This window comes from Sciurus carolinensis, chromosome 8 (genome assembly GCF_902686445.1).
Source record: "Sciurus carolinensis chromosome 8, mSciCar1.2, whole genome shotgun sequence".
In the NCBI taxonomy this organism is placed as follows: Eukaryota; Metazoa; Chordata; class Mammalia; order Rodentia; family Sciuridae; genus Sciurus; species Sciurus carolinensis.
The window spans coordinates 96771388-96794907 of record NC_062220.1 but is presented as its reverse complement, the minus strand read 5'-3'; the positions used below and the strand labels follow the sequence as shown (position 1 = coordinate 96794907).

The following is a 23520-nucleotide window of genomic DNA, read 5'->3' as shown; positions in this document are numbered from 1 at the left end:
TTTGATTTTGAGCTGGTCTTCTTACCCAGATGCATTCTTGCTCATCATTTCTTCACTCTCAATTCCAATAGTTATTGTAAAAAGATTCTCTGTCAGAGATACTGATAGCTGGTGCTTTGATTACCTACATATGATTCCTCTGGAATATGGCTGGTTTACAGTTGTCTATTTTAGTGGAAGGATACTGACTCAAAACTTGGTGAATCTCTTTGTTTTGTTTGTTTTTGATGCTGAGGATGAAACCCAGGGTCTCCTGCATGTTCAACACGTGCTGTATCTCTGAGCTATGCTCCCAACCCTTATATCAATACTTCAGATATTACTGGGGCCGCACATTTGAATTTAGGCAGTTCCAAAGATGGTAGAATATATTAATTAATGGAAGAATATATTAATAAATGGAGGTGTATCATGAAAATTAACTTAGTAATTGAGATCTAGCTCAATTTACTGGTCACGAAGCCTTATTGATACTTTACAGTAAACCGCCAGGGAACAAATTGTTCAATATGGACCTGGATAAATAAGGCTTCTCTCTAACCCATGCTTTGTTCTAGAACATGATTGGGTGTCTAAAGGATTCCCTGTTGTAAAATAAGAATAATAAAAGTCTAATATGATAATAGGTAACGAATTAACTAGACCAGACACTAACCTTAAAGATTTCTTGCAAAATAATGGATTTCTTCCATAAAAGTTTTAGGAAGCTGAAACTCTCTTGTAGGAAATTTACAACATGCATTAGAATATTAAGGGCCCTTAGAAGTCATTTAGTTATAAACGCACACACCAACACACATACAATTATTTGTTTTACTTAGAGTTTCCCTTATTTGTTTGCCTGTAGAACTGTTTTAATCAAACTTTTCTTAACATTTATTGGAATGGTCTCTAAAATCCCTTTTGGGTAATGTTGAAGTAGTAGACCTTAGAAAGTTTGAGGGTTCTGCTTGGTGGCCAAGAAAAGTAGAAAATGAATGTCCGGGTAATCAAGTGTACTTCCTTCTCAAAGCTTTACCACCAGAGTCAGACAGCAGAATTCTTGGGGCTTCCTTTGCCTTACTGCATAATTCCTTATTTTCATGGCAGAAGCAAATTCATGAAGTGGATTTCTTGAATAGTGGGCAAGATTCCATAGCATTTCTGTCTGATAACTTACATCAAGAGAGAAACATCTTTTATATCAACTCATAATTAACTCATAAAATCATGGAGCTTTGCATGGATTAAGGCAGATTTTTTTGTTTGTTGTTTTGAGAGGATCCCACTATGTTGCCCAGGCTGGCCGAGACCTCCTGGGCTCAAGTGGTCCTCCTCCCTCAGCCTCCCAAGTTCTGGGACTACAGATGTATAGCACTACCCACTGCTTAAAGGATTCTCTTAGAATAAAACAAATAAACAAAAACCCCACTTTGACTATATGTTCAAGTCTTTGTTCTAAAGGAAACACATTGTGTAAGAACAAACTCTGTGTGTCCCTGGATTCTTTCCTTGGGCCTGGTAATAAACTTCACTGGTCTCCTGGTGGCTGCAAATGAGTCACCTCACTGCAGAGTAGTCCATTTGTCCAGCTCCAATCACATCTCTTGTCTTTCCCTAAGAAGCAATGTTTAGGCTGAGTGACAGAAAGCAAACGACAAGAGTCTGCTGGCCTCCCTTCCCTTTAACTCAACATTATCTGCTTTACATGTTGCTGACCTTGTGTTTTCAGCTGATGTTCATGCTGCTAGCAGAACACCTCATCTTGTGATCTCTGCAGTGTCCATGTGAGCTAAGACATCCTTTCATGATCCTGAGGAATGATAAGCATGGTGTTTCCTATTGCTGCCTTCCTTTGTAGAAGATACTGGTGCTGTCTGCATTATGCAGAGATGTTTACTAGCTTTTATGCTCTATATTTCTTAAGGAGCTATGAAGCAAGGAAGCAGAAACCCTCTGTATAATCAGAAAATGTGTTTTAGATGAAGAAGGAGTTCAGTTACAAAAAAAGTATGCCTTTGAAGGGAGCAATTCTCTTCTGCTGTCTCTTTTTCTGTGAGAAAGTTCTCAGGCAAAGACCAGTGAAGCTGGATAGAGATAAAGGGCAGGCACTCAGTGTAGTTAAAATGAGCCCAGATCAAGTGTGTTATGTGCGTGGTGTGGGGGGAATCAGGTAGAATCACAGGACTCATTCTCGATTGTACTGAATCCAAATGAGATATTTGTAATCTCCTCTGGAAACTATCATGCGTTAAAGTGGGAGTGCCAGGCTCTCTAGTTTTCTGTTCACATTTAGTAATTTAAAACAAGTGGGTGAACATGAATCTTGCCTCAAAAACACAGGCATGAAATAATGGGACTTTAGCAATGATTTGCAATCACAAAGGAAATAAGAAAGAAAGATCTTCCTTAGTACCCCCACCCACAGTGGAAGTCATGTAAACCATCTGGATTCATCCTCAGGATCAATAAACTTTATAATTAAAATCTCACAAGTAAGTGTAATTCATTCCAATGTCCTAGTGGGCACCCTGGTAATTTGCATAATTGCCAATTATTTGAGCTGTGTGTTATCTAATTCAGCACATTTAAGATCTGCTTTCCTGGGATTTATGTACCATCAAAATGATCATAATATATCCTATTCAATGTGATAGAGGGAGGAATAATTAGGATCTCTATTTTCAGTGATGTGATAATCTCCACTACCTAGACACCTTTTTTTTTGTAATGGTGTGTGTGTGTGTGTGTGTGTGTGTGTGTGTGTGTGTGTTTGTGTGTGTGTGTTAAAGTAACCCTATTCATCATACTTCAGGTATAGTTTTCTACTTATATAACAAAAGACAGATTGATTAGAATTGTGTTATCCAATATCATATCTACTAGCCACATGTGATGAGTTAAACTTAAGTAAAATTATATAAAATTTCAAGTTTGGTTATGGTACACAGGCACATTTTGAGTGCCCGAGTCACATGTGACTAGTGGATAACATATTGGATAGCACAGATATGGAACAATTTCATTATCAAAGAAGTTCTATGAATAGTGCTTTACCAAATGTTTAAAAAATGTGCACAATTTCAAGAACTTTGATCACCTCTCTATTTATCTCAACTTATGTACTTTTTTCACATGCTTAGCATTTATATACTAATAGTATCTTTGTTTGCTTTCAGACATTACCTTGGGATTTATGGACGGTAAGGCCTTTAAGAACTCTTTTAATGTATCTTGACCTGTAAAATTTGGAACTTTATTACATTTTATTTCACTTGTGATGGAAAGAAGATCCTTATATTTATTGATGATATATTCCTCTACAATAATATTTAATCCCTGAAAGTTCTGTGTATATCTAGAACCCAGAGATCCTAGTAGAGAAAAGTGTTCCAGTGGTCCCAACTGCTGGACCACTAGATGTCAAGAATGGTTTTGTGTCCCTTTGCTTCTCCTGTGGACATTGGTGGCCAGAGGAGCTGTTATAGTGAAAGGCAGGCACACACATGGTTGATTTTAAATAGAATATAGGCCAAGTATAGATGGGAAGATGCAAGGTGATAGGAAAACTTTCTTTCTTTCATTATTATATTCCATGAAGCTTGGTTAATAACATTTTGAACTTTAGGATCCAGATAACTCTGGATTTGAGTCTAGACTCTATACTTATAATCTTGTGACTTTGAGCAATTTCTAAAACTCTTCAAGCCTCTGGTTTCCTCATCTGTAATAAAAGGATAATGATAATGATACCTACCTGAGAAGTTTGTGAGGGAATTAAATAATATAATATTTGTAGAGTGTTTAGTCCTTTGGGTGATTTGTATCAATAAAAAGTAGATATTATTTCTGTTAGTGTTTACTCTATTAATCTGATGTTCAAAGATGAATGTTTTCAGAATTTTGAGTTGGGAAAGAGATCATAACAGAGTTTTGTGGTGCTGCGTTAGTACTGTGAAATTGGGAGAGCATTGGTACCTGTATCAAGCCTGTCATCTCTTAGGGAAGGGCCTTTGTCTCAGAAAAACTCTGGTTGTGTGGTCGTAAGAACCCAACTTGAGTTCTAGGTTTTCTTCTTCTTCTTCTGAAATGACGTTGCTACTTTTTTCTCCTTCAAAGAAAATGATGACCATCCTCTTCCTTTCTGGAGCAGTGGGTTTATACTGCATTCTTTAGAATCTTTAGAACCTCAGGGAAAGCTCTCAAGAGAAGAGCTAAAGTTATTAGTTCAAAGGTTGAAACCACCTATGACTAAGTTATACCTTTTGTAGTGAGTTGGTTTTACTTGTGTTTTCACAAAAAGTGATGGATGGATTGATATTCAGGGTGTTTGAATTCTAGCCTCAACTCTATATTAATTTTCTTGGAGATTAAGGGGCCAATGCAAAGTCATTATTTTTTTATTCCCATATTTCACACCTTTAGTTGGAGCTGCAAAACATTTTTCTTCCCTGAGGGGTAGGGTGATGCGGAAGATATTATATAAAAAGAACTTCTGACTATTTCATAGGACAAATTTGCTAGGAATGGTAAGAATGCACAATGATAGCTTTCTGAACATAGTTGCTCATAGTTCTTAATCCTCTCAACATCCCAGGGATTTTTCCTTGTGTGCAGAAAATGACTTCTAGGTTGAGGAACATCAGCAGAATCCTTGAGGGAGTCACAGTGGTTAATATCAGATCATTCTCCATCCATAGACCTACCTCAAAAGCAGAATCAAGTGAAGGATGAGTTTGGGGAAGATGTTATTCTGATGCTGTGTCAGAGTATATGATACTGTATAATTTCTTGACCTCTAGTGCTTGATCTTATTCTAGTGTTCTCAGACTTGCTTGTTTATTTGAAACTTTGCATTTCAGAGTCTGCTAAAGCGGAAGTCATGCACCAGCCCTAAAACATCTTTGCCAATGCTAGAAAATCACAGAGACTTTGTTTCAATTATACCTTTTCCATAGCAGTCTTATACAACTTAAGTGCAAAAATTTTTCCTATTGCAAAACCAGTTGTAAAATTAAATCCCAAACCAGTAAAAGCAATAGCCTTCATCAGAATATAGTCTCTGAATAGCATGAGATTTTAATTTACCAGTGAATTTTTCCCCTTATATTATTCTTTTTCTTCTTTTTTAATGCATGCAGACAAGCACAGATTTGGTACAACCGGTAGGTAAATATCCAGAGAATTCTGGAATCTAAAAATATTTAGTATTCTTTATATACAAGGTGAATTTTAGAATGAACTTTTTCCCCCCAAGGCATTGCTAGTCATAGATTTAAACTTAAGCCAATTGATTTAAACATTTTCTAGTTTTGTTTAACTGGTGCTACCCTACTGAAGAGCTTTGTGTTTCTCATCAAATCTTACCATGGTCTATTTCATCTTGTTTTCTTTTTCTTTGCTTTTCTGCATACTTTAAAGACTGACTCTTCAAAAAGTCTTTCCCTGTGTAACCTGATCATGGAGGAAACTCCAGACAGTGGGTTGGCCGAAGAAATTCAAAGATGTCAAAATGATATAGGTGCATTTACTTGGGGCCCTGATGCTAGTACAGACAGTGTCAGCCAGAAAATTACCCCAAGTATGTTTCAAGAAGACTTTACATGTCTCTCTGAAGCAGAGCAAGACATGAGATTATCCACCATAACACTTTCTTCTGCTGACTGGTCCACTGTAGCCAAACAGGGTGAGCATATCCTGGGGCCAGTCCCTTCAGGTGGAAATGAACTGCTGTCCCCAAAGCCTGTGCCCAGGGCTGGAGTTGCCATTGCTGCTTCTATGGAGATGGAACAGCCATGTGAATTACTTGACTCAGAGATGCCAGCCATGGAAATAGCTGGTCTGCTCAAAGAAGGTGATGAAGATGTTAAAAAGTCAGATGAAGACAAAGAGAAACAGAAGATAGAAGATTCTGTTTGGGCAGGTGTGGAGACATGTCAACAGGTAGACACTGGAACTGTTGATATCAAGGCAGTAAATGGTACAGAGGAACTTGAAGAGAAAGTACTTGAAAGTACAGAAAACAGAACAATAGATTGTCCCAAAACAATAGCAGAGCAGGACCAGGAAGCCTTCAAAATTAGTGAAATGGACACTAGAAAAGATCTAAGAGTGAGTTGTAAGGAAAGTGTAAAAAACTATGAAAATGACTTTGAGAAAACTGACCTATTAGAAAATGACATGGAAGGAGCAGATATGGAAGATGAATTTGGCAACAGAGATCAAGGGCCACAAGAAGGGTTTCAAGTAATAATCAATAATTGTGAAAATATAGAAGGTTCTGGAGCCAAATCTGCCTATCATGCAGATAACTTGACTCTGCCTCTCCAGACCAGCTCTGTATCTAATATTGAAGATGCTGGTCCAGAGGGATGGGATTTAGCTAGAAAAGACATAAAGAAAAATTTAATATACCCTTCCAACCATGCAATGATACATTACCCAGCACAGGGCAGGGCAGATATTAAAGAAATTCAGTGTGAGAATATGTTAAATACTCCTGGTTATGACAGGGATAGCAGTCAGGATGTTGATTTATCAACAGAAGTGTCAGTTCAGTCTACAATGAGCCTTATTTATTCCCTGGAAACTGATGCAAACAAAAGAGATCAGTATTCATCTAAGGGAAAAGATTCATTGATAGAAGGGTTTGAAAGTACAGAAACTGAGACCTTTGGTTGTTCAATTAATTTGCCAAGAATAGCAAACAGAGATCAAGGTCAAGTCTGGCAGCCAACCTTAAATTCATTGGTAAATAATATGGTTATATCAGAATTCTCTGGTATACCAGATAACCAAGCAAGTGGATTTACCAATTGGCTGGATTCTAATAACCCCAGGCCTATTAGAGATACAGGAGACATACATAATAACTGGGAACATTTAAAAATGGTTGAGAACAAAAATGGACCAGAGGTCAGCTTACTAGCAGATGTAAGTGGGGAACAAGCCATTGCTAGCTGCTCCAAACAAAGTCAGGAGATAGCCAGAACTTTGGTTCTGGGAACCTCTTGGAACACTAGCACAGAGAGTTTTGATGGTTCCCGAGACAATGACATCAACAACTCAGATTTATCTGAAGATGAAATTGCTAACCAGAGATATGGATTGTTGTACCAAGAAATAGAGGCTGATAAAGACGAGGTACTTACCCCAGTATGTAGCATAGACTAGCCAAAGACTTCTGTAGGTTCTGTTTTTCCTAATGTCTCTTACCTACTTCATTATCCATCACTATCTTCTTGGAGGTCTGATTGATCTCCTTGACAGATTGTCATGTACCTCTTGAATCTGTGCAAACCAAACACAAATAGGTTGACCAAAAAAAAAAAAAAATCCATAAAAGAAAATAACTACTGGGAATTAATGAGAATCTTATTGTACCATATCATTCTTTGAGTTCATTCTCTCTACTTTCATTTTTACTTAGCACTAAAAAATGTGCTAAGTCACAAGCAGCACAAATTTACTTACTATTTCTGAAGTGGTTCTACTCCAATAAGAACACAGGAAATCTTTCTATCCAGGTCCACTGAAACTAGTATCTCATAGTCACTGTTCATTAAAATGATGGATTACAGAAATGATTAAAAAACTGCTTCCAGAATTTATGTATGTCCTAAAAAGAGAGCTATTTAACCCCTCATGGCTCTTCTTTGTCAATCATCTCCTTATTATTAAGAAAGTAGGTTTTCCTTAGCACCGAGCCACATACCAGCAATAATTGTAAAATTAATCTTTCATTTTTTGTCAGCCTATTTAAAATAATACAGCATGGTCTTTTTACATTTCCTAAGCACTTTCATGCACAGCAAACTTTTGTATTATTTTAAAATGTGTGGTAGTTATTGCTCTCCAATTTGTCTAATGAATATTTACTAATCTGATCAAAGTGATGGAAAAAAAAACAATAACACACTCTGATTTCCATTTCTGTTTAGGTTTCTGGTGGTTCATTTAATGGATTTGCCCAGGTAAGGAATCCATTTTCTAGAAAGATCTATCTGTTGAGATGCTGCCAGTTTTCTCAATGTGAATCTTATTCCACTGGTTGAATATCATGAAGAGTGTCAGTACAAAATTTGACACCACTATTTACAAATGGTGTAATGGAGACAGAATAATTAGCAACACTGTAGGATCATTATGATGAGATTTGCATACAGGGCCCAGCAACTCAGTGCACACTAAATGCTCCATGACTTCTTCCAGCTGTTATTCATGTTTTTAGTTATAATCTGGACTTCTACTTTCTGCTGATTTCTCTATTAGTAATTAGAATTTATCTTGATCTGAGAGGTCACTGGAATTCAGGCCCATTTAATCCAAAAATTTACATCTTTTGGTTTAGGGGAATTCTAAAATTATTGTTTTCACTGATCAATTTCTCTTTTGCTTTTCTTTTTCTCTCATTCTATAATGCTTCTCTTTTTTGTAAGATATCTTCCTAAGCTAGTCCAATTATTTTTTCCTTCTCATTTCCATTTCTCCATTTTCTCTGCTTTCTGCCTCTTCCTATAGATCTTTCATCCTATAAGTTTTTCATTTTCCAAGGGCTCTTTTTGTTCCTGCATATTCATTTTTCAACAGCATCCTCTTCTTGTGTCTTGAATGCCACATCTCCCATTTTATTTCTGAGGGTATTAATAATCAATTTTGTAACTTGTTTTTTCTTCCAAATTCTTTGTTTTTTCCACTTGTGTTTTTTAAATTTAGTTTTTCCTTTTTATATTTTAGGCTTTTCTCAGATCTCTGGAATCTTGACTCAATACTCATATGTAAAGGGGGATGATAAAACAACTGACTAGAAACTTGTACAGGTAGATAGGCCTCATTGACTCTGGGCATTGTTGTAGGATTTTCCAGTTCATATTTTCTGTTGAGGAGCTCATTATGTCAGATTTTTTAGGATTTTTTTTTTGAGCTGGTCAGACTCCTTAGGGAAGACTCCTGTGGTCTCCTGTTTTGAGAAGTGTAAACTGGGCTATACTGTTTCAGAAGTGAACAAGAAGATGGGGCAGGTAGAGAGAGAACGGCACATGTACTAAATACTTATTATATAAATGCTCACTTATTCTTTCTAATTTTCTAATATGCCCCTGTGTCCCTTAGCCCAGAACCCCACTATTTCAGTCTCAGTAAAAAGTCTTTTACTGGTTAGGAAGGCCCATGTTTTGTTTTCAGAGTAGGTGAAAGTATTTTGAGATTCAGTCACTTTTTTTTTTTTTTTTGATACCAAGGATTGAACTCAGGGGCACTTGACCACTGAGCCACATCCCCAGCCCTATTTTGTATTTGATTTAGAAACAGGGTCTCACTGAGTTGCTTAGCACCTTGCTTTTGCTGAGGCTGGCTTTGAACTCACGCTCCTCCTGCCTCACCTCGCTGGGATTACAGATGTGCACACCACACCCAGATGAGATTTAGTCACTTTAAAAAAAGATTCTTTTTAGTTGTAGATGGACACAATACCTTTATTTTATTTATTTATTTTTATGTGGTGCTGAGGACCAAACCCAGTGCCTCACATGTGCTAGGTAACCACTGTACCACCAAACTACAGCCCTAGCTCTTAAGTCACTTTTTGATAGAATTTCAACCAGTTCCCCTGTCTTGAGCAATCCCCTGCCTCCTATTTCTCTTGGTTATCTACAGTTCTAATCCTTGACCCGTTGGGAGCAATGAATTGGGTTGATTTGTGACATTTCTGTCATCATCTTTTGACACAAATCATTTGGATCCACCATGTTATTTAGTGCTTATTCAATGGCTTTCCAATTTCAAATTTTGTTAGTTTTCTTTCTTCCCATTCTTCTCATCTTTGTGGGTTTATACCTTTAAAAAGTCCCTTTATTGTTTTTAGTTTAGATTCTGTAGGGGTAATTGCACATGTTCAATCCACCATCTTTACCCCAAAGTCACTGGCTCCTCTTTTCTCTTGGAGAGCCCCTGAAATCAGATTCTTCAGGCATATCTTTCCCTTGAGGCAGTCAGAATGTCTGGGAAAGAGTCTTTGGTCTCCCATCCAGAAGGTACAGATCTTGGCTACAGTGCAATGGGAGATGAGCCTTCTATTGGAGACCACTATTCCTTATAATTTCCTCCAGTTTGAGTTCTGAGATCAATGAACATCTTTTATAAAGGTTTTAATTTATAACACATAAAGAACCTTTTCAGCTAAGTGATATAGTGAAAGTTCATTGCCATCATTTAAAACAGTTTGAAAGTTTAATTTCAGGCGTAAAGCCACTAACTTCTAATTTGGTGTCAACATCCAGAAGAGCATCTGTGAAAGAAAGATGTCCCTGAAGCCAGTGCCCTTTGCTTTTATGACTCACAATGTTCTGCTAACCAAGATTTATATTTAGAATCACTCCTGTTAACCTTTCCTTTTCATTTTTGTTTCAGTGATTTAAAAGGAAACCTTTAAAACTTTAAAGGCATTTATTGACACATTTGATGATAGATAATTTAAATAGCTTTTGAAAAATTGTTTTCTGCCCATTTTCAGCCTCAGGACACTTCATTATTTGCAATACAGACAGATCAGAGTATGATTTGCAGTTTGGTAAGTTGACATGGGTCTGTGTCTTTGGGAAGTTACCAAATGTGGTAATGCTAATGTAAGTTGATCATTCTGGTTTGTCTAGAGTTTGAATATCTAGAATGTGATTTCTGCAGATCCCTCTTTTCTAGAAATCAGGAGAGAAAACATCTGTAAAATTTTACTGTGATTCTGAGTTAGTTACTCCTATTTATAAAAGTCACAGTGTTCCCAGCAAAAACCAAAGTCTCCTAGTTATGGGCCTCAGTGGAGAGCAGTGAATTCATGAAGGACATGTATCTTTCCATGTAACTGGAACTTAAGCTACAGGATTGAACATGAATTTGTTTCAAGAATTTATGCTTCAAAATAGACCCTTATGTTTTTCTTGAGCATGGAAGCAACTTGCTCATTTCATCCCTTCATCTTGTGAGTTATAGAAAGAAAGAATGTATAGTAGAGTTGTGGTTCCTAATTCAATAACAAATAAGAGCAGAGAAATCTAAGGGAATGAGCAGGAGGCAGAAAGAGTTAGACTTGGCATTAGATGAGATACTTGTCTAAGACTGGTATTGCAGTTACCGTGGGAAGCCTTATCAGCAGTATCTTACCAGAAAGCTGAATGAAGTGACCTTGAGATATGTAACTTGTGAGCTTGACACTGCTACATTACAGAGGAATTTGGCTCTGCGAGGGTTAGTTTATGAGGGTTATTTGCAACACCATGGTTTTCCCAAGTGAGTAGTGCATGATTATCCAAGCTTCCACCTTTCTCTTTGGAAACTTGGAATTGGGTTTAAGTAGAATGAATTTTTTTCTTTTTAGACTATTTCAATTTTAAGATGGGAATTCTGTTCTGGGAAGTTTGACTTAAAGGTTCATATGATATTTTTACAAAAAAAGTACATCTCTACTACCTTGTTAATATATTGCCATACTTTTTTTTTGTGCCACAACTAAGTTAAATCTCTGTGGTTTGCAAATAAATATTTGAATCCTTTCAAAGGGAATTATATGGTATCAGTTTTGGAACCCAAGAGACTCATTCTTCATGTTCATTGATGATTCTTAGCCTGGGTCATAGAGTTGGAGGATGAGATTTTAAATTATCAATTGTAAAATGTTAAAGAAAAATGAAGAAATCCTGGTATAAAAGCAAAGACAATTGGTCATAATTAAAGTGACACCTATTACTTTGATGAAAAAGATCCAGGCCCAGAATCCAATGACTTTTAAATTTCTTCAGACATCTTCCTCTGCTCCTCTGCTAGTTGTAGGTGCTTCCATGCCTGCCCTTCTCCATATGTCTTCGCTTCAGCAGACATCATGCCTCTTCTTTCCCTTGTGGAACTTAGCTTGTCATTCCCAGCAATGCAGGTGCTGCTAACATTCCTCATGTTGTAAGGAACTATGAAATCACAATGAACCTGTGTTTCTCAGTACATTGTGATTATACTGGATCTTGTCAGGAGCAGAAAAAATTCCCCAGCATTTGTTTCATTGACTGTTCTGAGCAAGGTGGGGTTGAAACCTAGTACTCAGCTATACATCTCCCAGCCTGCATCTTAAGGCCCCACAGATCATCCCTTAAGTATAAGGTGAAACCCTTTTGAATCTGAAAACCTTGCTCAGGGCCCATAGTTGCCCTCACGGTCCTTTGCAGTTCTTTCTAATGTAGCTCTCCCACGATCTGAGAAGCAGGACTAGAAGGCAAGTACCATAATGAATTGTGAATAGACTCTTAATTCATTCTTCTAAACCATCTCCTGTACCTCTGTATTGATCTGGTTTTCATCCTATCACAGTGGACTCCAGAACATGGGCTCTAAGGCTATACCATCCATTTTATTCTAAAGGAAGAATTCCATTTTTGATTCCTAGAGCAAAACAACTGTAGCATTCTACTGCCACCAATACATCAAAATGGTCTAACTCTTCTCTGAATATATAGTGATTACTACTCCAGCTAATAGGAAATCATTAACAGCACTCCCAGATAGGCTTGCCATGATGTCAAGTCATTAGCAACATCTGTCAAAGGAGATAACCTACAGGAAAAACAGAAAATGGCTGGGGCAGGGACTATTTAGATCTTTCCGCAAGATGTTGCTTACAATTTACATTAATTTTTCTCTCTATCCTGACAGAGTATTTATAGATTTTATGCTACCTTAAAAGAAATAGAAGAGACTTCTATTTCTAAGTTTGAGAATCAAATTTTATGTACAAGCATGCTTCATCCTTACCCATCATTCAGTGAGTTATATGTATCCCCCTTGAATTTAAGTTGCAATGTCATATTATAATATTTGGTGTGGTATTATAATATTGTGGAATTGTTGTGACTTAAAAGGACACAACTAGGCTTATATCCTTTGCATGGCCATTACATCCTTCAATTTCAGCAAGCAAATGCAATTAGACTCATTTATAAAATAACCCTAGTTATTCTTGCTTAACATAAAGCTTCAGGATTTCCTCAGGCTTCTAGAAACCCAGACTCTGATGCCAACATTGTTTTGCATTTTAAGTTATCCCTGCATTTCTTTAAAATAGAATGATACATTTATGTGACTCATGCTTTGAAACTTCTCTTGGCTCCGTATCTGGCTTCAGACTTCCTTCTCAGCATGGACTCACCTGCTTAAGGAATTCTTCATGCTTTGTCGAATTGTCCTTCTTGTCCTCCATTGTGTAGGTCATTTGATACCATGCTCTCGAGGCAAATCACCTTGACTTCCCAGGTGGAAAGATCATATCCTGAGCACTTACAGCATCTGCTATGAAAATTTGTTCCATTATGAGGATAATTCTTTTTGAACAATAAAAGTGAAGTCTTTTCCCATAAAGAATTCCTGAGATCATATAAGAGTGAATTTTATCTCATTCTTTTTTAAAAATTGTGTCAGACCACCTCTTAAAGGTTATAAAAGCCTATAAAAATATCAAATCTCTGCACACTTGTCTACCAATGTGTCCTTTAATTTTATAGACCTTTGAAAAGATCAGCTATGTGATCAAAGCCTGCATCACAATGAATGGTTTGGTGGAGGGCATAAGAAAACTAATTTGTATATTTATCCAGCACTAGGCAATTGTTATTTATTTTCTATAATCTTAACATAACTTTTCCTGTAACTTCTCCATGAAACTTGTCATATGCACTGACTTATGTGAATGTACAGGAGAAATAGATGTAGCTTTTGGTTGCTTACTGTAAGAGTCTCGTAGGACTTAACTGATTCCTCCAAATTGTTAATTGGAGACTTCTTACTATTCTGGGAACATAATTTTAAATTTTTTTTCAGTTTAAATGGAAAAGTTCTGATGGGAAAAAAAAAAAAAATCTTAGCGAGCCCTCTAGTGGCCATTCATTTAGTGAAATGATCATGCTGGATAAATATGCTTATTTTATTAATGACAAAGAGAATATTTGCAGTGGTTATGGTGATGTGCATTAGCTGTGGAATTTTTAATGGCCTGTTGTTATTTTGTAGTGCTAATTTTAAAACTGAAAAGGTCTTGAGCTAAATGTTCAACATCTTTAGCAATTAGAGAATGCAAATCAAAACTACTCTAAGATTTCATCTCACTCCAGTCAGAATGGCAATTATCAAGAATACAAACACCAATAAATGTTGGTGAGGATGTGGGGAAAAAGGTACACTCATACATTGCTGGTAGGAATGCAAATTGGTGCAACCATTATGGAAAGCAGTATGGAGATTCCTCAGAAATCTTGGAATGGAACCACCATTTTACCCAGCTCTCCCACCTCTTGGTTCATACCCAAAGGACTTAAAATCAGCATACTACAGTGACACAGCCACATCAATGTTCATAGCCACTCAACTCGCAATAGCTAAAGTATGGAACCAACCTAGGTGCCCTTTAACAGATGATAAGAAAGTATGGTACATATATATGATGGAGCATTACTTGGCCTTTAAAAAAATAAAATTATGGCATTTGCAGGTAAATGGATGGAGCTGGAGAATATCATGCTAAGCAAAATAAACCAATCCCAAGAAAACAAAGGTCAATGTTTTCTCTGATATGCTGATGCTAATTCACAATAAGAGGGATGGCTAGGGAAGAATAGAGATACTTTAGTTTAGGTAGAGAGTAGTGAAGGGAGGGAACAGAACATGGGGGTAGGAAGTAGCAGAATGAATCAGACATTATTACCCTATGTACATATATAACCCGTACAACCGGTGGGATTCTACATCATGTACAACCAGAAGAATGAGAAATTATACTCCATTATGTACAATGTATCAAAGTGCATTCTACTGTCGTGTATACCTAATTAAAACAAATTTAAAAAATTTTAAAAGGTCTTGTTAAGAGATGCCAGAGATCCAATGTGGTATACAATAAGGATTAAGATGATGCATATGTATAGAGGTTCCATGGGACTGAAAAGACCTCACCTTGACCACATAATTAAAAGGGTCTAATTGATACCATGGGATGTACTACTTTGTGGTTCTTTGAAAAATTAGTTTACTGTATGAATTAAATTGATTGTGAAGGATTTTGTTGGAGAGAGAAGGGGAAGAAGGGACTATTTAGAAACTTACAACAGGACAACAAAATATTTATAGTTGTTCTTCAAGCAGCCACATGACTGGGCCTGCTGTCCTAGCTTTGGAGGTGGCACCCTAACTTCATAGTGACCTACAGGATCAAATGAATGTATTTTAATCTAAATATGGGGATGACCCCTCGGTTTTTTTGGTACAATACATGTTAACAGGATTAAAAGATTCTAGAACTGTGTGCCCTGAAATTTCTTCTTGCTCCTTTCAGTGGGCAAATGTGGGTCCTCCTAGGGTCTCTCCCTCTCTTTCTCTTCTCAATAGCAGGAAGTACCATTTTAAGAACTTCTATAGCTGTCATAAAGAAATGAGTAGCCAAAATCATAGGTGTTTGCCTGACTTTGATGAAGTGTGTGTAGTTCTTGATGATAACAGAGAAACTTAACAAGATTCAGTTCTGTAAAGATCCGTTATACCAAATGGGAGGAATTTTTGTTGTTTCCAGCACAAATTTAATGAAACGATCTATCTATAGCTATATAGAGATATCTATAGATATCCTATAGGATGACAAAAAAATCTTTATATGTGTAGTATTCTATAATGTTACCTATTCACCTGTTGACTCTTTTTCCTCTAAACCTCAAACAAACAATCCAAGGCTGAATCTGAACAGGCTCTACCCTCAGAGCCAAAAGCAAAGGAGCCTCCTGCTGCTGCTGCACCTGCTGTTGGGCTGGACCTTGGACTGGAAACTAGGGCTGAGGAGCCTGTGGAGGAGGCAGTGGTGAGAGCCACCTTCCTTTCCCGTCCATCCACCTTGCTGCCATCCCTTGCTCATCTCCTGACCCTGTGTATCGCTTCCCATCCATGCCAAACAAGCTTCCTGTCTGTCATGCCTCCCCAGGTTCAAGTGGCCTTCGGTTACTTTGACAGTGGTACTACATTCCCTTTCATTTTATTAAAAAAAAAAGGAAGATACCCAGAGAGCTGATCTGATATTATGTTCTGGAGAAAACTGCAGTGTTGCCACAGGCACAACTCTTTAAGAAGGGCACCTTGATTCTCTTTTGAAACTCTCCCTTTCATGGGAAATCATAGGACCTGCCCACCTATGATGGCTGGAGACATGTTCTTAAGTAGGGACCAACTTGCATGTGATAAGAATAATGGTAATAACTTTGAGGATTGTGACATCATACTGACTGCATATATTAGTTTTGTAGGTTGGTGAAGGCCCAGGGAGGGACTGAAATTCCACATTCCAAATTGGTAAATCTGTTAGGATTTCTGTGTGTACATCCAGGAGTTGTGGAAAATCAAGTCTGTGCTGGACCTTAGGATAATGGACCTTGAGGATATACTTAGTGCTAGGATAGAGATCCATCTGTCTGCTTGGTCACCTGCTTTTACCCTGATCCATGCTGCTGTAAAAAAAAATTCTCACTGCAAACTGGGATGAGCTCTAATATGCCCCAAGTTCATGAGATAAGGTAGCACCTATGAAAATATAAAGTTGAAAATGTCAGGGTTGAGTGAAAACTATGTATTTATGAAAGGCGGTAAAATGTCTTTCAATAATGTCAATCAGGGTGCTATTTATTACAGCCTTCTCAGAATATGCAGAAATAAGAAAACCAATTAATCTATTACCAAAAATAGCACTGCCTAGATTAGATGCCTAGAAAGAAGGAAGTTATATTTCATGTTACTGCCTTAGGTAACTGGGAAAAGGGTAGGTCATTTGTCCAATCAACAGTTTATTAATAAAGTAGAGAAATAAATAATAGGGATAGATAGTGATTGGAAATACTAACAATGACTCAAGAAAATTATCGTAATTCTACTTAAAGATATAGAGTTGTATTTAGTCTTGTAGGGAAAACAAGAAGTGTGTTCATCTGGGTTGAGTTGTTCCTAGAAGCATTCATGGCTTGCATGAACTTCAGATGGGGGAGTGCTATGTCCAGAGTTTTTCTTCTTACCTGTGACTGACAACCAGATTCACTGGTGATCTCAACAGTTCAGTGCAGATATGTCATTTCCATGTGATACCAAATCACAAGAACTGTCTACTCACCTTAGCTTTACAATTAAGCAGGGAAAGGTAAAATACATTTGTCTTTTTGATGACTGCTATTGAGGAGACGGAAGATTTTTAAAATGAATGTGCCCAGTGACAGGGAGTTATAAAGATACTGTTTTAGTCATCTTTGTGATTGCAGAGACCACAAGACCTGACAAGAACAATTAGAAGAGGAAAATTTATTTGAGCTCAGTTTCAGAGGTCCCAGTCAATAGATGAACAACTCCATAGCTCTAGCCCAAGATGAGGCTCAAAGTCATGGCTGAAAGGCATGGTGGAGAAAAGCAGATGAGGACATGGCAATAAGGAAGGATGATGAGAGCTCTGATCACCAGGGACAAAATATTACCCCTAAAGGCATGTCCCCCATGGCCTGTCTCCTCTAGCCATGTCCTCCTACCTGACTATAGTTACCACCCAGTTATTCATGTCATGGATTAATCTACTGATTCAGTTTCAACTCTCATAATCTAATCATTTCACTTCTGAACCTTCTTGCATTGTCTTTAACACATGAATTTCTGGGAGATACCATATATCCAAACAATAACAGATACCATTAAGGAGTTGAAAGAAATTGTGTTGATTCTCTAAGTTCTCATCAAATTCCTATTTTGAGTGGCAGCACAGTCTTCATCTTCACCAGTGCTTTTGAACTACACTGAACCTCATGCCCCAGGCTCTTCAGTGTAAGGCCTAATGCTGTAATGCCCATGGCTTTGAGCCAGGACAGCATTTGATGTGCAGTAAGTGGGAGATGTTAATAGATGAGCTAACCTACAGGCACCTACGTTGATTCTCTCTGATCCCCTCTTGGATTGCCGTGATCACCTACCACCTCGCACTCATCCTCATTTTAAAGTTCTATAAGTAATTATTTTTTAATAAAATCCAAGTCCAGTGGTTTTCCAATGAATAATATACATAGCTACCAATTACCAAATACCTACTAAGTAGTACCTATACAGATTAAGTATCCCTTATCTGAAATGCTTGAGACCTGAAGTATTTTGAATTTCAGATTTTTAAAAAAATTTTTAGAATACTTGGACATACATAATGAAATATATCACAGTTGGTTCCCAAGTCTAAACAAGAAATTCATTTATGTTTCATAAATTTCTTAGACCTATAAACTAAATGTAATTATATATAATATATTTAGTGGTCCTTCCATTAGGTCAAATGTGCAGTTTTTTTTATTTCTGGCCCTAAATCACATCCCAAAATATTTTGAATTTTGGAGTATTTCACATTTTGGATTTTCTGACTAGGGATTCTCAACCTACATATGACTTAAAATCTTTTTAACTAAGGGTGATTTAAAAAATATTTAGTCAACTGTGACACAAGCATAACCATTACTAACACCAAGTGCCCTAATGTTGGGTAAGGAGATATTTGGGTGAATTTTTCATTCTAACAATATTTTTCTGCCTAATAAGTAAACTTCAGACAATCAAAATGTCAATTTCTTGTGAAATATAAGGCAATTTTGAGTGTCTTTTGAAGGATTCAGTCTGTCCTGAGACCCACAGGTGGAGTAAGAACAATAGATGCAGAGCTCATAGTGTGATCTACCTTTTCCAAAGAGGAAAAAAACCCAACAAGTTCATTTCTCTATATGGACTAAAATATAATAGTAATAGTGTTACACTCACCTAAAGTGCCTGCCTTGGGTGTTTCCTAAATGGACTTGAATGAATCTCTTCTTCCCTTCTACTTAGGAAAATTGCACCACATAGAGTATATTGTCGTTTTAGAGAGTAGATTTATATCTGTTTTCTTCTGGTCATAATAATCTAATTTATTTGGGTTACTTTTTTCTAAAAAAGGACCTCTTTTGTTGTTAGATATGTGGTATTTAGTCGTGAAAACATAAAAACCTACACTGTGTCCCTAGCACTAATTAATAGGCAACTGTGGTTGTCATCCATCAGGACTGGGTTGATGTGACCTTTGGAGGTAATCCTTTTTGCTGCTGAAATGTCACCACACAGTTATTAGTTCAGGTTTTGACACGAATGTATTTCGTTTGAGGTGAAGTTTGTGGTGGTTTTGTTAAAAAAAAAGAAAAGAAAAGAAAGAAAAGAAAAGATAAAAAAAAAATCAAGTGTAATTTATAAAACAAGAATTTTTAGTAGTTGTTCCCAAAGAAATATGAGATTTTCAAGAAGAGTTTAATTATTACATTTCTGTTTGTTGTTTTATTTCCCACATATTATCTTTAGTTCTTTTCCTGGAAAATCAAATTTTACCAATATGTCTACAGGATACCTTTTAAAATCAATACTCTGCTTTTTCTAGATGTTTCTATGTTATGTGAATAATGAAAACAAACTTCAGGAAACAATGGATTTCAGTATTTGTTTCAGTATGTACATCAGAGAATTCATTTAAAAATCAGATAAATATGAATATAGAATCAATGCACAATGTATGATTTAGTCATAGTTAACCATTTACCATATATGTAATTTCTTTCCAGAAAATAAAAATTTAATTGCATTTTCTTAAAGAGAGGCCCCTTCTGTTTTTCTCTAAATTCCTGTCAGCTGATGTGAAGAGGACTATTGCCCTTTTTTGCCTATTATTTTAAAATAAATAATGTGCTGTAATTAAATTTAAGGTTAGCATAACTTAACATGTAAAGATTGAAGTAAAGGTGTTTTTATAATTGTTGGAGAATCCTGGAGATGATGAAACATTATTGACCCATTTATTTAAGTAACTAAATTCGGTTTTGTTGTGGTTTGTTTTTTAAAAATTTTAACAAACTTAAGTTAACTGACTCATCAAGACCAATATTCCAATAAGAATGTACATAAGAGTTGCCAGAGTGTATTCTCTGAACTCCATTGCTAAGAATATGTCTGTCTGCTAGAATAGAATGTCTGTAATTATTTCTCTCTCAGTTGAGAGGGATATTTGAATCTTCGTATTTATCAGGCTCTGTTCTAGCCCTGGGGGACATGGTGATGCAGGAAGTAGACATGACTCCTGCATCATGGTTTCCACAGACTGACTTTACACAGAGCTCAGGGAATCCTGTAGCAGTTATGTAAATGGGGAACAGTATTTGAGTTTCCTCCATGTTGCACAGTAAGCATGAGAGCTGGATTTTCCACTGTGCCTCAATATCTGATATCCCAGTGTGTCAGAAAAGATACCAAAGATTAGAACAAGCCAGGGAGCTTGATTTACTGTCTGCCCTTTGTTGACAGAATAATCTCCCAACTCTAAACTCTTAAGTGCTCAAATTAAAGTATGCGTACTTTAAATTAAAATTTCATGATATACACATGTGTGTGTGCATGTATGTCTTTTTTCTTTTTAAATGAGAGTCTTGGAGATAGATATAGTGTTTTACCTTTCTCAGAAAAGAATTACAGGAATGGTTATTTTCTGAGTTTGATTATATTCCCATTAGCAGCTAATTGCTTTTTCAGCATCCCTCAGGCCAAACAGGTGGCTCTATTTCTGTCTTCTTTCACACTGCCCAGCAGCACAGAGCATGGTGTGTGTTTTACGCCAAGCAAATTCTGGCTCATTGATTTGCTGTTTGGTTAACACTGTCATTTAGGAGTCTTGAAAAGTTCTACAGTTTGGTCCCTTTAAATGAAAACATGTGTTTATTTTCTCTCTTTCTCTCCCTCTTTTCTTTCTTTTTGCTTTTGTTTTTGTTTTTGTTTCCATGCAGATACTGTGGTTTTTCTATTTAGGAAAAGAAAGGCACTTGTCCTCAAAAGCAGTGTTAATTTTCTCTTTCTGCTTCACAGTATCTTTGTGGCATCTAAATCCCAATTGTCTCTGATGTAAAATGGAGTTAGTAATAATTGTTATTTGCAATTAAGTTAGAAAACTTAAAATTTTCCTGTGAGGGCTTAGAAATAATATGTCTCATTAGTTTTAGCATCTGGCACATCAAGTTCCTCAATCAATTACATTTTGATGATATCATCATGCTCATCTTCTCGAAAAGTTGATGAGAAGCAAATAAACAAAAGCAGGCAAAACACATGCTGCGGAAGGAGATAGCAGCCTGGGGAGGATGACAACCCCCCAGTTTTGCTTCTTTTCACAAATCATAAGGGACCATATATCTCTGTCTCCTGCAGCACAGATTTCCTCTTGGTCCCTAAAGAATCTGTGTCCCATCAACATTCTTTGTCTTTCCTAAGAGGACTCCGCCTCTTCCTGAGTCCTTCACTCTAAGTTCTTTGGTATGGGATTTCCCTGCCTTGTTTTCTAGGGCCCTGTGAGTAGTCAGAGAACTGGGACACCCCCTCAGCTGTGTCCTCCTTCAGGGTGGTTTTAGAAGGAGAACAAAAGGCAGATGACCTTCAGGTACATCCAATTTCAAGTAGCTGGGCCTTGATCTTTTCTAGGAAGAGATGAAGGTAGCCAAGAATAAAATGAAGGTAATGGGATGGTGGCCAACTTGACAGGTCTCAGAGCAGATTGGCCTGGATTTGTTATTTATTCCATCTCCAGAATAAGGAGTCATTGCTATTGGATATGTGACTGGTACTGTTTTTTAACCGCTTAGCAATAGCTAAGTAGCTCACACATCCCTGAAACTTCTCTACCTTCTGAGGTTTGATATTTCAAAGGCCTTCTTGAACAGGCCCAAGTGAGAATTTTGCAATGTTATTTGTTCAGTGTCATCATAATTATATGTGAACAGTAACATCAAGATTCAGATTGTGGGGAGCTGTGTTTGTCTGTGTGTGTGTGTGTGTGTGTGTGTGTGTGTGTGTGTATTGTTTGTGAGTATGTGTCTGGTTCTGGGAATTCAACCCAGGGGCACATTACCACTGAGCCACATCATCAGCCCTTTTTATTCTTTATTTTGAGTCAGGGTCTCACTAAGTTGCTAAGGCTGGTCTCAAACTTGCCATCCTCCTGCCTCAGCTTTCCTAGTCACTGAGATTATAGGTATTCACCACCACATCTGGCTGCCTAGTGACATATACTTTTTAATTGTTACTTTTAGCATGTACTTTTTATTGAGGTGAAATTCACATAACATAAAATCAGTCTCTTGAAAGTGAACAGCTTAGTGGCATTTAGTACATTCATAATGTCACAACTATCACCACTATCTAGTTCCAATCCAAAACATTTTCCTGACCCCAGGTTAAAATCCCATACACATTGTGTGAACCAGCTTTTCATTTCAGGGCAAAATGAGCAACTTCATTGAAGAAAGATTTCTTTTAGCTCACAGTTTCAGAAGTTTCAGTTTGTGGCCCGCTGGCTCTACTGTTTTGGGTCTGAGGTGAAGCAGAACATCGTGGTGGAAGGGAATGGCAGAGGAAAGCTGCTACCCTCATGGTAACTGAGAATCAGAGAGACAGAGTGAGAAAGGGGCTAGTGACAGCTTTCCTCTAACCATGCCCCGTCTGCCTACAGTTTCCACCTCCTCCCAGTAGTCCATTCTAATTATTCATCTTTCAAATGAATTAATCACTCATGAGGTCATAGCCCTCATTTTCTAATAACTTCCCCAAAACCCCACCTCTGGATATTGCTGCTTTTCAGACCATGTCTTCAATACATGGGCATTTGGGGCACATTCCAGATCCACAGCATAGCACCTATTTAGCAGTTACTTCCATTGTTTCCTCCCTCAGCTCTTGGTACCTGCCAGGGTGCCTTCTAGCTCTAGGGATTTATCTGTTTGGGATTTTTCATATAAATGGAATCATACAATATGATTGATTTTATGTCTGCTTTGATATATCCTTTTTGTCAAATATGAAATCTAGTGCTTTAGCTCAATGTCTTTAATATGACTTCAGTTGTAATTGACTTCAGGATAAAAAACTCATCATGTCTTCTTAGTTCATATTGGTCTCATTTCAAAAGACACCACTGAAACCATTCCTGGCCATTAGTATCACTAGGTAGTCTGTAGAAGACCAGACCCATTCAAATGCTAAGAAAGACAACTTTGTTTAAATAATAAAATCCCAGGTCCCAACGTCAAGCCCAGTTCCCCCCCCATATGTGGGGTTAGAATTTAGACCTGGAAGAGTCTCACAGGTTTGTTCTACTGGCTCAACTTTCACTCTATGGGTGCAGAGATTTCTTGAGTTCATGGATAACATGAACGTAACCCCCAGATCAATGTGTGTTGATACCCTTCTTGCCCTTTCTTATTCTATCCATCCCCTCAATATGTCAAGGATCAAAGGCCCTTTGCTGCTTGGACCACTCTTCATTAGTCCTCCATGGACATGAGCAGGAACCATAAGCATAATCAGGAAAAAGTGATTGATTTGAAATCAGATATCCCTTCCTTTTCCCTGGCAAATTGCCTTCTTTTCCAACATTGAGTCTGAAGTAACTCAAATGCTACCTTT

The 23520-nt window shown here is 37.2% G+C and overlaps 1 protein-coding gene across 6 annotated transcripts in view; it reads left to right on the top strand.

The window, feature by feature from the left end:
* Amph (amphiphysin) overlaps positions 1-23520 on the top strand; it is a 215049-nt gene that overhangs the window by 172641 nt on the left and 18888 nt on the right. The window contains exons 13-17 of one of the 6 annotated variants that reach the window (XM_047562434.1): positions 3159-3182; positions 5121-5144; positions 7920-7952; positions 10490-10546; positions 15728-15853. In XM_047562434.1, coding sequence (XP_047418390.1) covers positions 3159-3182; positions 5121-5144; positions 7920-7952; positions 10490-10546; positions 15728-15853 — 264 coding nt within the window. The remainder of the gene's footprint in view (positions 1-3158; positions 3183-5120; positions 5145-7919; positions 7953-10489; positions 10547-15727; positions 15854-23520) is intronic. The other 5 variants (XM_047562435.1, XM_047562438.1, XM_047562436.1 and 2 more) reach the window with 5 other exon arrangements.